A 14,942-nucleotide genomic window follows, 5' to 3' on the forward strand; every position below is an offset into this window, starting at 1 on the left:
AAGCGGAGGAAAAAAAACAGAAGGTCCAGTAGCGGCAGCTAGCGGAGAGACGCGGTATTGCAATTATAATACACTACTGTATACTGTATATAATAGTGCATCTCAAACAATTAGAATATCATTAAAAAGTTATTTTATTTCAACAACTATGTTCAAAATGTGAAACTCAAATATCAGTGTCTCAGAAAATTAGAATATTATATAAGACCAATTGGTACTTTTGGCAGTGTGGGCACATTGCCCAGTCCTGCTGGAAAATGAAATCCACATCTTCATAAAAGTTGTCAGCAGAGGGAGGTATGATGTGCTGTAAGATTTTGTAGGAAAACAAAACTGCACTGACTTTAGACTTAATAAAACACAGTGGATCAACACCAGCAGATGACATGTCTCTCCAAACCATCTCTGATTGGTGGAAACTTCACAGTAGACCTCAAGACTGTCTCTCCACTCTTCCTCCAGACTCTGGTCCCTTGATTTCGAAATGAAATGCAAAATTTACTCATGGTTATTCAAATAATTAACTCTTAATGAGGCACAGCTGTTCACTGAAAGCCATTCCAGGCGATTCTACCTCATAAAACTGACTGAGAAAATCTAAGCAAGAGGTGCTACTTTGAAAAATGTACAAAATTAAAAATATTTCAGATTGTTTAACACTTTTTTGTTCCCCAAATAATACCAAATGTTTATATGTTTGTATGTAGAGCAGAATACACTCTTTTTAATACCCTTGTCCCAATATTTATTTGTATTTATTATATTAGTAGTGTTTAGTTGAGTAAATTTAAAACGTTTCTCATTTTAAATAAACTAGTCTATATTGTATATTCTGTAAAATAGTAATTGTATATCATTTATACTGTACAAATAAAATCAGCTAAATGAGCTTTTTTAAACGAAACTTTTATGTCTTACTTTATATTTTATGATGATTATTATTAATATTATTTTTGTGCATAGCTAGGTTTTACTTTATGAATATTATCCAGCGTCTTATGATCATAAGAAGAACAAAGAAAAACTTAATAAATAATTTCAGGTTTTAGACTTGTAAATATTATTTATACGAGGCATTCAAATTCATTTTATTCTAGTGTGATCTGCTGCCAACCAGGATATATGAATACCGCATTAAGCGATGTGATTGGCTAGTAGTTTTGAGTATTAGTGATTGGCTAGTAGTTTTGAGCCAATTACAGCAAAGGAAGGCGGGACCTTACTGATCCTCAAAACATGGTGCTGGAAAAGTAACGACTGAGGTCGATCAATATGATCTATAAATCAGTGATATCGTACAGGACACAGTCATTACAAATCCGGACCTTTAAAATACGCACAGTTCTACATTTCAAATTCAAAAATATCATTATAATTTAATTAGAAATATCAGAAGACCTGATCACAGCAGCCTGCATTTATTCATTACTTACTTAAAACCCAAACAGCATAATAATATTAGAATAGAATAGAATTTAATGTGAATATCACATTGTACTTTACATATTGTCCACTACAATTAAAAAGCTTAAAATCACTAAAATGACATATAAACATTTTTATTAGTTCATAAATTAACTCAATTTATATTTATGTTTTACAAACAATTTACCAATGGGCCTTTTTTAAATGTTTTTTTTTTTTTAAGAATGACGTCTAATTATTACACTGTAATGATCTCTTTTACTACTTTTTGTGTAGTATAATCTATGCAGTTTCTTAGTCATTTTAGAAGAATGTGCAGCTCTGTTCATCACTGCCCCATCTAACATTTCTTCCTTTTATATATATATAGTATCTCACAAAAGTGTGTACACCACTCACATGTTTGTAAATATGTTATTATATATTTTTTATGAAAATATGACCCTTTCCTACTGTGTAAATTAGTCATAGTATAACTGTAAATTTACTGTTCCCTCAAAATAACTTAAAACAGCCATTAATGTCTAAACCACTGCAACAAAAGTAAATACACTTCTAAGTGAAAATGGACAAATGTTGTCATTTTCTGTTATTGGTCTTTATAAAACTTCCGGAAGCGTTGTGGATTAATCCTGAGTGTGTATTAAGCAGCTGGATCCTGGTTATGTAGAGACTCCAGCTGTACCGCAGCTTCAGTTTAATAATAGTCGTATTCCTCAGTGAAACTCTGAGTGATGATCTATTGTTATTGTATTTAATTATAGAGGTTTCCTCTCTCCCGGGAGATCACCCTGGTGTTTTCATATATGCTGCTGACTGCAGTTTTACTTCTGTGTGCATCAGGCAGGTGTTGTGTGTTATATACAATTTTATAATTGATCAGCCATAACATTAAAACCAATTTCCAATTTAGCTAATTCAATTGTCCCACTCATTCAGCTTCTACTCAGCTGTTTATCCCCCTATCACTTTCGGGGCTCCGGTAGCTGATGGCAAGCTGCATGACCAGGATTTAAACCAGCGATCTTCTGATAATAGTGGCAACGCTTTAGACTAAAAATAGATCTGTGTAGGATTTAGCTCTGCTCAAAGTCATAATGAAATAAAATCGAGGAAAACACAGAAACGGACACATCAGAGAGTTTTTGATCATTCGTTTTTTATTCAGAGTAAAATCAAGTAATTTCTCCCAAAAACAGAATTTAAAACATGCAGTCAAAACATGCTCAAAACATCCCAGACTGGATATAAAAAAAACTCTTGATCTAAAACCTTTTTAATAGTGCAAACCTCGCCCCCAAATTAAACCCACAAAGCATACAAGTCTCAATCAAACAAACACAGTCATGCACTGGGAGGATCTGAACAGCTGAAGGACATAAAGTAGTGGTCTGTAATCTGCTCTGAGCCGAGAGTTTAGGGATGGACAATAAATCAATATTTTATCATATTGTGATAAATGATGTTTATATGGATTTTAAGGATAATATATCATCAGTGCTTAAAAACATTTCATCACAGAGTGTCAAATATCCTGTTAAACTGGATGTGCAGTAAAAAGTCAATTAAAATATTTGAATAACAGAATCTGCCACTGCTGATATAAACTGTATATCGTGTTTTTAAAAGCATGTAAAATGTTTGAATAGCACCATAATATATAAATATATAAAAATAACAGGCCTACTGAAAACAACTCAATTCATACTGTGCTTTGTAATATAGTAATGGGTAATATGGTAAAAAATTATATATTATGATGTTTAAAAACACTTTTACAATACACAGTATGTGTTGCAATATTTTGATCAATCAGCAGTAGCAGATTCTTAAATAACTATCATATATAATATAATGAATTTTATTGAAAACCTGCTACACTTCTTTGAATCAAACAGAATTAATCTCATGGTTTGTAATATAATATTTAGTGTACTGATTTAAGCAATGTTTATCATAATATATAAAGTTTTCACAATATGATAAAACACTGTAATATTGCCTTTACCCCTATATATTCCTATACAGTCCCATCCCTTATAGATGAGCATTTTATAACAGATAAGGGAAAAAAAAGCCTCCATTAGAAGAGTACCATTCACTGAAGTAAACAACACTGTAACTGTGTGAATACAGACTGGATAAAGGCACGCTGTGTCTTTAAATCAACTGTTTTACCATTTTACCAAAACACCACAGCTTAGAGGAACACACACTCCTCTGTATCCTGAGTTTAAAAATGTTAGACTGAATTAAACCCACTGAAACACACACTCACATACACACACACACACACTTAAAACACACACACATTGCTGCAGCATTTCTAGCAGGATCTGAAAACGGATTGTATAAAAAACACAGAAATATGGTATAGTGTTCTACACACTGCTTAGAACACTTAAAACTTCTTAAAGCTTCTAGCAGTTTTAGATCGACTGCATTCACACAACGTTTCTGACATGCGTAAAAAAACACACTCATACAAGCTGACTGATTATTGTGGGTGTGTTTTTTCAATAACTAAATCAAATATGAAGGTCTGTTTAAAGCAGCTTTAAGGCTACGTTCAAATTACCGGACTAAAATAACTAAAATCTGTTTTTTGGGGTTTTTTTTTGCTTAATGTAGCTCAGATCTGATTTTTTTCATGGCTGTGTGAACGTGCCAATTCCAATTTTTTCAAATCAGATTTGAGTCACTTTCATATGTGGTCCTAAATCAAATACGCATCCGATTCATGAGAATGCAACATGAATGTGAACGGTCAAATCTGAATTCATGCGTCTTTTTATACGCTTTTACGCATTAGCACTAGCGCTACATGCTTCTCTCTCTACCCACACTGCATCTCTTGGTGCAGCTGTGCAGCTATAGCTGCAAAAAAACAGCAAAAGCAAACCACCTGTCCTTTTTTCACCTCCTGAACCTGAGCATGAACTTCAGAGCAGCTGTTTCCTGTTTCTCCACTCCAGCAAAAGATGCTCCACATATGAGCTGCTAACTCATCCATTTCCCTTTATAAAGCTACGAGTCTCTCCTCTCTCTAATATGAGGGTTTTTGTTGTTGGTGAAGGAGACGTTTATACAGGTATCAATGTGCAGCATGTGAGACGGCGTTTCAGGAACAGATTTGTTCACATTGCGCACAGTTATAGCTGTACACATGCATTTCTGGACAAGCTGAGAGATCCAGAAGAAGCATCTGAAGTGAGAGGAGCACATGTGATTACAGCATTTTACACTGTAAATACAATATGACTCTGGTTTCTGTGTGTTTTTAATGCATGAAATGCTGAAAAACACCTGTGTGAATGCAGCCTTAGACAGTGTATGTCCTGAGGTATTTTGAGTTTACAGCATCAGATTTCATTTGCATTTAATATTACAACGTATTAACAGAAGTTTTATAAATGTCAAAATTATTTGAATCAATCTAAATTCTGCTAATTTCTTGGCTAATAAAAAAAAAATAATAAAAATAAGTTCTAGGCTCTTTATTCCACTACTTCCACCAGTTGCATATTATTAATTTTCCCTCACAAAATCCCACAAGATTCCCTCTTAAAAAATGACACTTTTCTACAAACTACCTGGAAATGATTCCACAGAAATGAAGATTAGTCTCCCCAAAGAAACAAATAATAACCCCAAATATTCTTTAAAATAACAAACAAAAAACAAAAATGGGTTTAGAAAAAAACTGAAGTAAAGATTTCCTCCGTCCCTCACATTTAATACATTTATCATTTAAGTCAAAATATGAGATCAGTTATGTGATCAGTGTTTTCTGCTTTAAAAATCTCCTAGAACAAAATGTTTCTGTTTCAGCTCAAAAAAAAAAAGTAGATTGTGCTAAAGTTTTACCAACTTTACTCAGAATTCAATAGTTTGGAATCACGTGCCAATATATATATATATATATATATATATTAGAAATGTGTTTAAAAATGCATTTATTATTAAATTTATTAGGACAAGGTACAATGGGCTGATCTAAAGTATTTTTTTTAAATCCACACACAAATAAAAAAAATCATATTAACTTTTAATGGAAGTCAATATAAAAAGATTTTATTCCAGGTCATTTTGGAGCATTTCTATTGGTCCAAACATCTTTTAATTCTAATACAATATAAAAAACAGCTGCCAGATTCACACTATGGAGAAAAGTATAGACCAGAGACAGTGATGATGTATATACATCTATTAATATTATACGATTTCCTGGATAATTCAGAATTTAAATGATACATGTAAACAAATAGGCCATATGGAATTAAATGGAGTATTTTTCTAGTTATCAGCCCTGAGAGTTGATCAGGAAAAAAAAGAAAAGAATGTTGTTAGAAGATTATTTTAGATGTTTAGGAGCATCTACAGCTCTGCTCTTCATTCAGAACTAATGTTATCTAATGTTATTTCAAGCATCCTACTAATTACAGTCCAGTGAAAAGTAAAAAAGACTCCCTGACTGAATGAAGTATAACTGATGTGTTTAGTCAGTGGCTCAGGGGTTAGTACGAGTGATTAATATGATAAACAGTATAATTATCTTATTTTTATTTTCTACAGAGACACACTTCTGCACATTTTAATACACAATTGCTGTTTATTTGGGTAATTTAGATGGAAAATAATCTATAAAATTAGTAAATGAAGCTCAAGCAAAGATAAACCAAAGATAGCACCTTTTTACAAAGGTAAAAATGAACTTAAACCTGCCGTTTCTCTGCTCTCCCTGTCGACTCTCCCCCTCACTGCCTGATGGCACTGTACACAGCAGTCCTAATGCTAAAAGAAACACTGTAATATAACTTAAGCCCTAACCAGATGTCTGTGAAAAATATTTTTCACTTCTACTCAGTGATAAAACTCCTGCATCTGGACTGCAATTGAAAAAAACAGGAGGATCAGTGAGTTTTTATTCTTTTTTCTTGGTCAGATGACATTGTAGTGTTCAGTAGCTCCTCCATTTCCACTAACTGTTGTGTTTTTTACATGGACCTCCGTGGAAACTGTGGCGTGCCCAAAGTGTAATTATGGTGCACGGCAGTGGACAAATATCTATTTTATTAAACACAAGGAGACGAAACTCAGAGATGTGCGTCCGGACGGGACTAAAATTACCGGAGGAGCACGGAGTTCAGAGAAAAACGGTAGATAATTCAGCCTGTAATTTTCTCAGAGGACGTCTGAGAAAAACACCTACATGATCGTTCTGGACGGGAATAAAATCACAGAGGATAAAAAAAACCCATAAAAGAGAAAATTACCCAGAACCCCCTGAGAAACTAATCCCGTCCAGATAGGGCTTTAGATATAATATAGTTATTGTTTCATCACTGATGTTTTGCCATTTTTGTCTGAATCATTTCGGTCCCCATCCTAATTAGCAGAATCCATGACTAATAACGATAAAACAAAAATCGGCACATTTTTACAAAATGAAACTGAGGGGAAAAAAACAGAAACTGTCTGTAAAATGTGCAGAAAATGTTATATTTAAATTTTCTGTACATCCAGGGTGAGCAGGGAGCTCGAACGTTTGCACACATAATCTGTAAACCTCTACAACAGTTTCAACAATCAGGTATTTAGTGTAAAACAGTGATTCCAAACTTTTGAACTGTAATGTGAATTGACTTACATGTATTTCATGGCTTTGATAAAAGTTAATCTCCACGTATACAACATTCTGGAAAGTGTGTAGTGTGTGTGTAGTATATAGTGTGTGTATAGTGTGTGTAGTGTGTGTGAGACACTGGTGATTTAGACGTAATGGGATTTCTTGGGTCTGAAGTAGAGTTTTTTGGTCAGCATGGAGGCGAAGCAGGGCACCTGTTTCTTGCCGATGGCCGAGCGGTCTGTGCAGTTGCCCACGCTGCGGTACGACACCTTACGGTTCACCAGCGTCAGCAGCTCGGCAAACTCCAGCTGTGATCCGTAACGACACAGAATATCACACAGATCCTGGATGTACCAGGAACCGTTCACCGTCTCCCTGTGAGAGTAGAACCCTGATCGGAGAGGAACACAGAGAAACACAGTATCAATAAAAACTTATTATACATAAAGTTATATATCAAAACCACTTTACACATTTAACCACTCACACACATCAGCTGAAGGAGAGGGCGGAGTGTGGGTCAGCTATGTGGGAAACACTGCAGTAACTCAAGAAATGACCAGAGATGGCACCAGAGAGCTCACTTTCAGAGCACAGTGGTAAAAACAAAGGATCAGAACTCAATCAGGCACTGTATTGTATTGTAACATTGCTCACACATGGATATAAAAGATTTTTTCAGAATTGTAAGGATTCGATCAATTTACAAGTGTTCAGTATGAATTATTCTTATAATTATATTCTTATATTAGCTCTTTTTTAAACTTATTTAGCTTGTTTGTACATAGAAAATGCACCAGTTTCATTTAATGATATTATTATGCTTAACAAAGCCATTCAAAATTTTAGAAACACCTTGTCATGGCATTTTGTACATTGTAGATTAATATTGAAAAACAAAGGGTTAAACAAACCAGATCTATCATATCTTATATATCTGACAATATACAGCTCTGGAAAAAGTTTCTTTGATTTTAGCAATTAAAAAAAAACTCTGGAATATAATCAAGAGAAAGATGGATGATGGACGAGTGGCATAAAGTTATCCAAAAGCAGTGTGTAAGACTGGTGGAGGAGAACATGATGCAAAGATGCATGAAAAAAAAAACTGTGATTAAAAACCAGGATTATTCCACTAAATATTGATTTATGAACTCTTAAAACTTTATGAAGCGATACATCTCAGATCCCTCAGGCTATAAACTGATAGTGGATCATTAAAGCTACAGTGATTAAACCAGATCAGCCTGTCTGTACATTCCACTCAATTACAGCTACTGTAACATCCTCACAATGCAGACAGAAGCAGAACATGAGTATAATACAAAAACTATATGAACACAAGTATTGGGACACCTGCTCACAATGACTGTTTCCTTAATCTGCTTTTTTGGAGTATCTGTCTCTACTGTACAGAGAAGACTTGTTGCTGCCAATGCTACTGACTTTGTTAAACAATTGTCTAAACAATCATGAAGCTGTGTGTGCAGAACAAATTGCTATTTATTAATTGCATTTTTTAACAAAATGTTATTATTATTATTATCATTTCCATTATTGATATAATACTCTACTTCTTATATACCACACCACACTTTCTAATTTGATACTAACTATATAATTTATATAATGTTTTGTAGGCGGGAGCAGAATGGAGACGTGGAGAGTGGATGCAACTGCAAGTATTTACTGCAAATAGACAATAAACAAGCAACCAAACAAGGAACCAAAAACGAAAGAAACACAGAGTACATGGGGACTAAAGTGACACATAACCTGACTGATGTTAGACGTACAACCACAGACGACCGACAATAGAACAAGGCAGACTATAAACACAATACACACGGACGGGGACAGAAAATGGGAAACACCTGGGAGAGGGTAACAGGGGGGCGGGGCTACAAATGAACAGGTAGCCACACAGAAGACAGGGGCGGAGACACAGGATACACACAGGGCAGGTGCAGAGGGGTGGATAAACACAGGGACAGACCAGAAAGACACAAGAACAGGACGAGATCGTGATAATTTATAGCTTGTTTTATTTAATTTAATTATTATTGTCGTCATTTTTATTATTTGTTTCAGACCTTATTGTGGTGCGCCATTGTGTGTGTACAATTTTTGAAAAAATAATAGCCAGCGTGTTTATATCAGTTTTCACATCCTCATATCTAACTCATATCAATCGTTTCCTACAGACATCCATTTAAACCACAAAAATGTGTTTGTAATAAATGATCCATTGGACTGTATTGTAACAACAATTTGCCATTGTTTAGTATAAATTACTCTTAAATTAGCCTTTTTTACGTATTTTATGTATCTATTATTAATGTAGATTTATTTATGTAGATATCTACTGTTTACTACTGACATCCATTCAAAAGACAAAAACATGTTTTCACACGTGTGTATTCGTAATAAAACATGATTCTGTAGAACAGTGGTGGGTTCCTCCTGGTGAAAGACTTGCCGTCAGTCAGCTGTTCTGTGTTTAATCACACCTACTAAATTATTCCACACTGCACGACAACAGTCCTGTAGTGTAAAGCTGGAATCAGCTGTTCGTGCACTCAGGTGCTGGTGAAAGATGGTGTAATTGGTGAGCAGGGCTCTGCAGTGGGACCTGATTGGCGCTGGTGGTGAATTTGATGGAGTGCGTGATGTACTCACCCTCAGCTACAGAATAACACATGATGAAGTCCGCCCCTGCCGGCAGCGTGTACACCACCCCGGCGTCCACCACCACCTGATTTATCTCACTGTCCACCACGTCCATAGGAGTGACCGGGTCATCATGCTTATCCCCACGACACGCCTGCAGTTATACACCTCAGATTATAATTATACACAGTTCATAACTGTGATTATTATTATGCTCAGTTAATTACTGATTAAATTCAGATTTTTATTATACACAGTTTATAACTGATTCACTTCAGATTATTATTATACACAAATCATAATCGATTCACTTCAACGTGTGAACAGGGACTAAAACAAAGTTTAAAGTGATAGTTTGATAAATAATATAAACACTCCATTTTATCTGATGCATAAAGTAATAAAAATAAAATACACAGAGTAACAGCCAAAAGTCTGGACATGTCCCTTTTCATTTAATGTTTTTTTTTATTATTATTTGTATTATTTTCTACATTGTAGATTTAATAACTTAATAAATGACTAAAATACAGTCCATATAACCATATGTAATTTTAATAAAAATAAACTCAATTTACATTTTAGTCATAATATTTTTAATATGTCTTTTCCATATGGCCCACCTTTACTATAGGGGTATTTAAACTTGTGCCATATTAACATTACCAAACTAACTAACATTAAAACCCTGTGATCCCCTGACTTGACACCTGACTCATTGTTGTTCTGTTTTAAGTATGGCAATAAAGGTTAAATAAGTATGTAAAAACATATAAGTAAGTAATTTCAATAAGTACTATTAGCATTTAGGTTATGTACTGTATGTATATTTTCACAGGGCGGGGCTAGGGAACCATGGGTAGACCAGCTGGGCACATTTAAAGGCTGCCTCAGTCCACAACCAACCAGAACTGTTTTACTTTAAAGACTCTAAAGAGCCATTGCACTGGTTAGAGTTTGTTTTGGGTGCGGTGGAAAACAGCATTTAAAAATAAAGATCTTAAGTTCGCTGAATCGCTGTGGGGCGAACCAAAATAAATATATTAAAAAAGTACAGTGTGAGCCCAAACCAGCCTCACCCTCAAAGAATATATAAGCAGATAAACCAGAATAGTTAAAAGACTCTAAAAATGAACTGACCTGCAGGATGAATATCTTAGGTTTTCCCACGAGGCTCGGACACTTGTCTCCTCTGAAAAGTGAGGTCATTTCCTGTATGTCGATCTTGTCGTCGTTGGCGTAGACGTGACCGTTTTCGCCGTGGCTCAGGAAAACGCAGACGAAACAGTCTGCGTCTGCGTGATTACTGCCTGCAGCTGCAGACAAAGGACAAAATCAAGTAAAACAAAACACACTTCAAAGAGAAAACAAGGGCTGTCAATCAGGGCGGATGATATGGTACAAATATTATACCAGGATATTTAAAGATCAGATCACAATACATAATATTAACTGTGGATGATGTGGCGCAGTCAGTGAATAACAATATTATACCACATTCAGAGATAACACAACACACGCTCACCATCAGTGATTATCCTCATAATCTCCTCCCGCTTCTTATCATCATAAGCTTCCACATCAAACCCCAACTCCCGAAACCTGAAAATAAATTAATCAGTACATTTACAGCAGTACTCTCCGACCAACCTTCTGAGAGCTTCAGTACATGAACAAAAGTGCTGGGAAACCTGCTAATTCTGTGTTTCTTATGAATTTATGTGTTATTTATTCACTGTCACTGTATATACAGTGAGTTAAATAAGATTTCTTGACCAAATTTGCACACACTCTTCCATACAGATCTTTAAATAACGCTAAAATGCTGTGCTTTCAAACAGTGTTTTCAAAGGGATGTGCAGCACAGATGTACACATGGTAAATGGAGTGATGCACATAATGCACGGCTGTGAGTAGTGAACGCTGCACATACCGTGCTCTTAGTGTGTAAACAGCATGGAGCAGCAGAGACAGTGTTTGTTAATAGCTGTGGTAGTTAGTGTTATCTGGATAATATATCAAAGGAGTATATATATTTGATATCTGGGTCGGATTGAGGCTGGATCACATTTTTAACACAAGAGAACCGCTCAAGAGTTTGTCTGGGATGATTTGATTGAGTAGGTGTGAAAACAGTATTTGCACTCAGTGCAAATCAGAACAGCTGGACCGAGACCTGCTAGTGGCCTTACTGTTTTCACACCTACTCAATCGAATCGCATCAAGACTACAAACCAACCAAGTGTATCTACAATAAAATTAAAGATCTCTTCATTCTTTGTAGGAGGTAAAATGTAAAATATCAGCAGCATATTAAATACTAATGTTCCTGACTGTAGGTGGAAACGTAGATTACCTCTGTACGAGGTTGAGCTTGTCTGCTCTGGTTCCTGAGCGACTGTTGAGCCTCAGCTGCCAGTAGAAATGTTCCTGGTTGAAGATGAGAGCGCGTCCTCGCTTCTTGTGGTCCATCTTGTACTCCTCATCAGGATCCAGGTTTAAAGCACTGAGAATGTTAAAAATAACTCAGATTAATTAAGCTTTATTCAAACCGCAGGTTAAATTTAGTAGCTTAAATTTGATGTTTATCTAAATACATCTCTAAAGAGCAGCTCTTCATTCTTACCTCTTGATCACAGCATCGGTCTCTGTGAGGTTCTGAGTCTGACCTGAAACACACAGCATTTGTTTAACAAATAAATGGTATGTAAATTCAGGCATTATCTCCGTAAAGCTCAGAGACAGTAAGGAGCACTCTCAGCAGATCTCAGCTCTGAACAGCTGACTGCAGGTAGAACAGGACTATATAAGAACACTGAGGACTATTGTTCTCCTGAATCACTGATTCACTGCACTCACACCGAGGGTCATGCTGCTATTGTCCCTCTGACACCTGGAGTGCTGGGTTTCAGCAGCCTGACCCCGATATTCAGCAGAGTATAACAGAGTATCTGTGCTGCACTAAACCCTAAACCCTATTTTTTTCATTAATATCTAAAATGGGTTCAAATCAGTTCTGCTTAAAATGTTATAAACCCTTACCTAACCTTTAAAAATCTTTTTATTGCAGTAATTTCTGCCTCTGCAGCTCCTCTAAGGTTAAACTGTGCTAAAGGTGAAGATGATATTTCCTCGTATTTTGGTACGCTAACACACCACAATACGCAAATCTGTCAACATTAAACAATAATCAATGATACTGCATCCTGCTGCCCCGCCCCTAAACCCATACATCACCCAGTGCCCCTCTCAAACTACCCCTCTAATTTTTTAGCCTTTTTCAAATTAGAAAAATCAGGGGGTTTAGTGCACCTTTAATATGAGTCCTAATGTTTTGTTTATTATCCTGTAGAAAAATGGATACATTCAAAGCAGACTACCTCTTACAACCTCAATATAATCAGAATAATCAGAATATCTATTTTATTCCTATATCATATTTACTTCTCAATCTATTTATAATTATCATAACGTCTTTTCTATTTTATATGCAATTAATACAGTTTTTTATTGCTACTATTATAAAAATTAGAAAAATTCTCTTTCCTTTTACATTTTTATGACATTTTAAACTTCTTTACTTGCTTTCCTCTTTGTAATGTTTTACTGTTTAAATAAAACTAACCTGAGGGAGCAGTGCGCGTGGAGTCACTGTCTTTCTCAACACGCCCTGAAAAACAACACCAGCAACACTGTAACACTGAATCACTGTAACACTGTATCACTGTAATCCTGTATTACTCTAATACTGTATCACTGTAATACTGTAACACTGTAATACTGTATCACTGTATCACTGTAATACTTTATCACTGTAACACTGTAATCCTGTATCACTGTAATCCTGCATCACTGTATCACTGTAACACTGTAATACTGTAATACTGTATCACTGTAATACTGTATCACTGTAATACTGTAATACTATAACACTGTATCACTGTAATACTTTATCACTGTAACACTGTAATCCTGTATCACTGTAATCCTGCATCACTGTATCACTGTAACACTGTAATACTGTAATACTGTATCACTGTAATACTGTATCACTGTAATACTGTAATACTATAACACTGTATCACTGTAATACTTTATCACTGTAACACTGTAATCCTGTATCACTGTATTCCTGTATCACTGTAATGCTGTATCACTGTAACACTGTAATCCTGTATCACTGTAATCCTGCATCACTGTATCACTGTAACACTGTATCACTGTAACACTGTAATACTGTATCACTGTAATACTGTATCACTGTAACACTGTAATACTGTATCACTGTAATACTGTATCACTGTAATACTGTAATACTGTAACACTGTAATAATGTATTACTGTATCACTGTAATCCTGTATCACTGTAGTACTTTAACTCTGTAACACTTTAACTCTGTAATACTGTATCACTGTAAGACTACACTTAAAGACTGTAGTCTGCCATGTTCAGACAGACAGGTGAGTACATGTCTCACTGACTCAGGAACTCTCACACTCTCTCAGTAAACTTTAACACTGATAAACTCAGACTGTTTACTGCGGGTTTTACTCAGTTTTACTGATATTTAACCAAATTAAACAGCAGTAATGTATCTTACAGTAATAATATGATCTGTATAGAGACTGAGAGAGGACCTGAGTCACTGCACTGATCTCTAACTCTACTCTACAGCTCAATAAACTCCAATAACTCAGATAATAACCCGCTCTAAACTGAGTTAATCTGAGTTAATCAGGAGAACAGGTGAGTCAGAGTTACCTGAAGCCTCGCGCTGCTGCTGACTCGCCATCGTGCTCTCAGTCTGATCGGAGATCCGAGTTTTACATTAATAACCCACATAACACACATCTCCACCCAACTCAAACACAGCGCTCTGATTGGCCAAAACCAACACTGTGCTGCGCTCTCATTGGCCGATACAGATGCCAATCAAGATACGATTCAACTTCCGCATTTCCGCACTACAGGACAGAACACATTCCAACAAGCCACGCCTCCACTGCGCGCTGATTGGTTGAAAGTTTACAGCCATAAATAAATCAGATGATAATATATACAGTTCCGGGAAAAATGAAGAGATCACTTCAGTTTCTGAATCAGTTTCTATGATTTTGCTACTTATAGGTTTATGTTTGAGTAAAATGAACATTGTTGTTTTATTCTATAAACTACAGACAACATTTCTCCCAAATTCCAAATAAAAATATTCTCATT

General features: G+C 35.5%; 1 protein-coding gene across 1 annotated transcript; it reads right to left on the reverse strand.

Moving 5' to 3' along the window:
• Positions 1-2,564: 2,564 nt before the first annotated feature.
• Positions 2,565-14,581, reverse strand: LOC103033476 (caspase-6). The gene is made up of 8 exons (XM_022685960.2): positions 14,487-14,581; positions 13,350-13,394; positions 12,351-12,393; positions 12,081-12,230; positions 11,250-11,326; positions 10,865-11,040; positions 9,734-9,878; positions 2,565-7,445 (listed from the first exon to the last, which is right to left on the reverse strand). Exons 1-8 carry the CDS (start codon positions 14,515-14,517, stop codon positions 7,198-7,200), a joined length of 915 nt encoding a protein of 304 aa, XP_022541681.1. The 5' UTR covers positions 14,518-14,581; the 3' UTR covers positions 2,565-7,197.
• Between the last annotated feature and the right edge of the window lie 361 nt (positions 14,582-14,942).

Source organism: Astyanax mexicanus, chromosome 7 (genome assembly GCF_023375975.1).
Source record: "Astyanax mexicanus isolate ESR-SI-001 chromosome 7, AstMex3_surface, whole genome shotgun sequence".
Lineage (NCBI taxonomy): Eukaryota > Metazoa > Chordata > Actinopteri > Characiformes > Acestrorhamphidae > Astyanax > Astyanax mexicanus.

What these genes read in the sequence shown, in the direction of transcription:
- LOC103033476 (XM_022685960.2), bottom strand. Translation starts at nt 14,517, where the DNA reads ATGGCGAGTCAGCAGCAGCGCGAGGCTTCAG. An exon ending in ACCGATGCTGTGATCAAGAG is followed by an intron (nt 12,231 to 12,350) that starts GTAAGAATGAAG and finishes TAACATTCTCAG; the next exon opens with TGCTTTAAACCTGGATCCTG. An exon ending in TATGAGGATAATCACTGATG is followed by an intron (nt 11,041 to 11,249) that starts GTGAGCGTGTGT and finishes CTTTGTCTGCAG; the next exon opens with CTGCAGGCAGTAATCACGCA.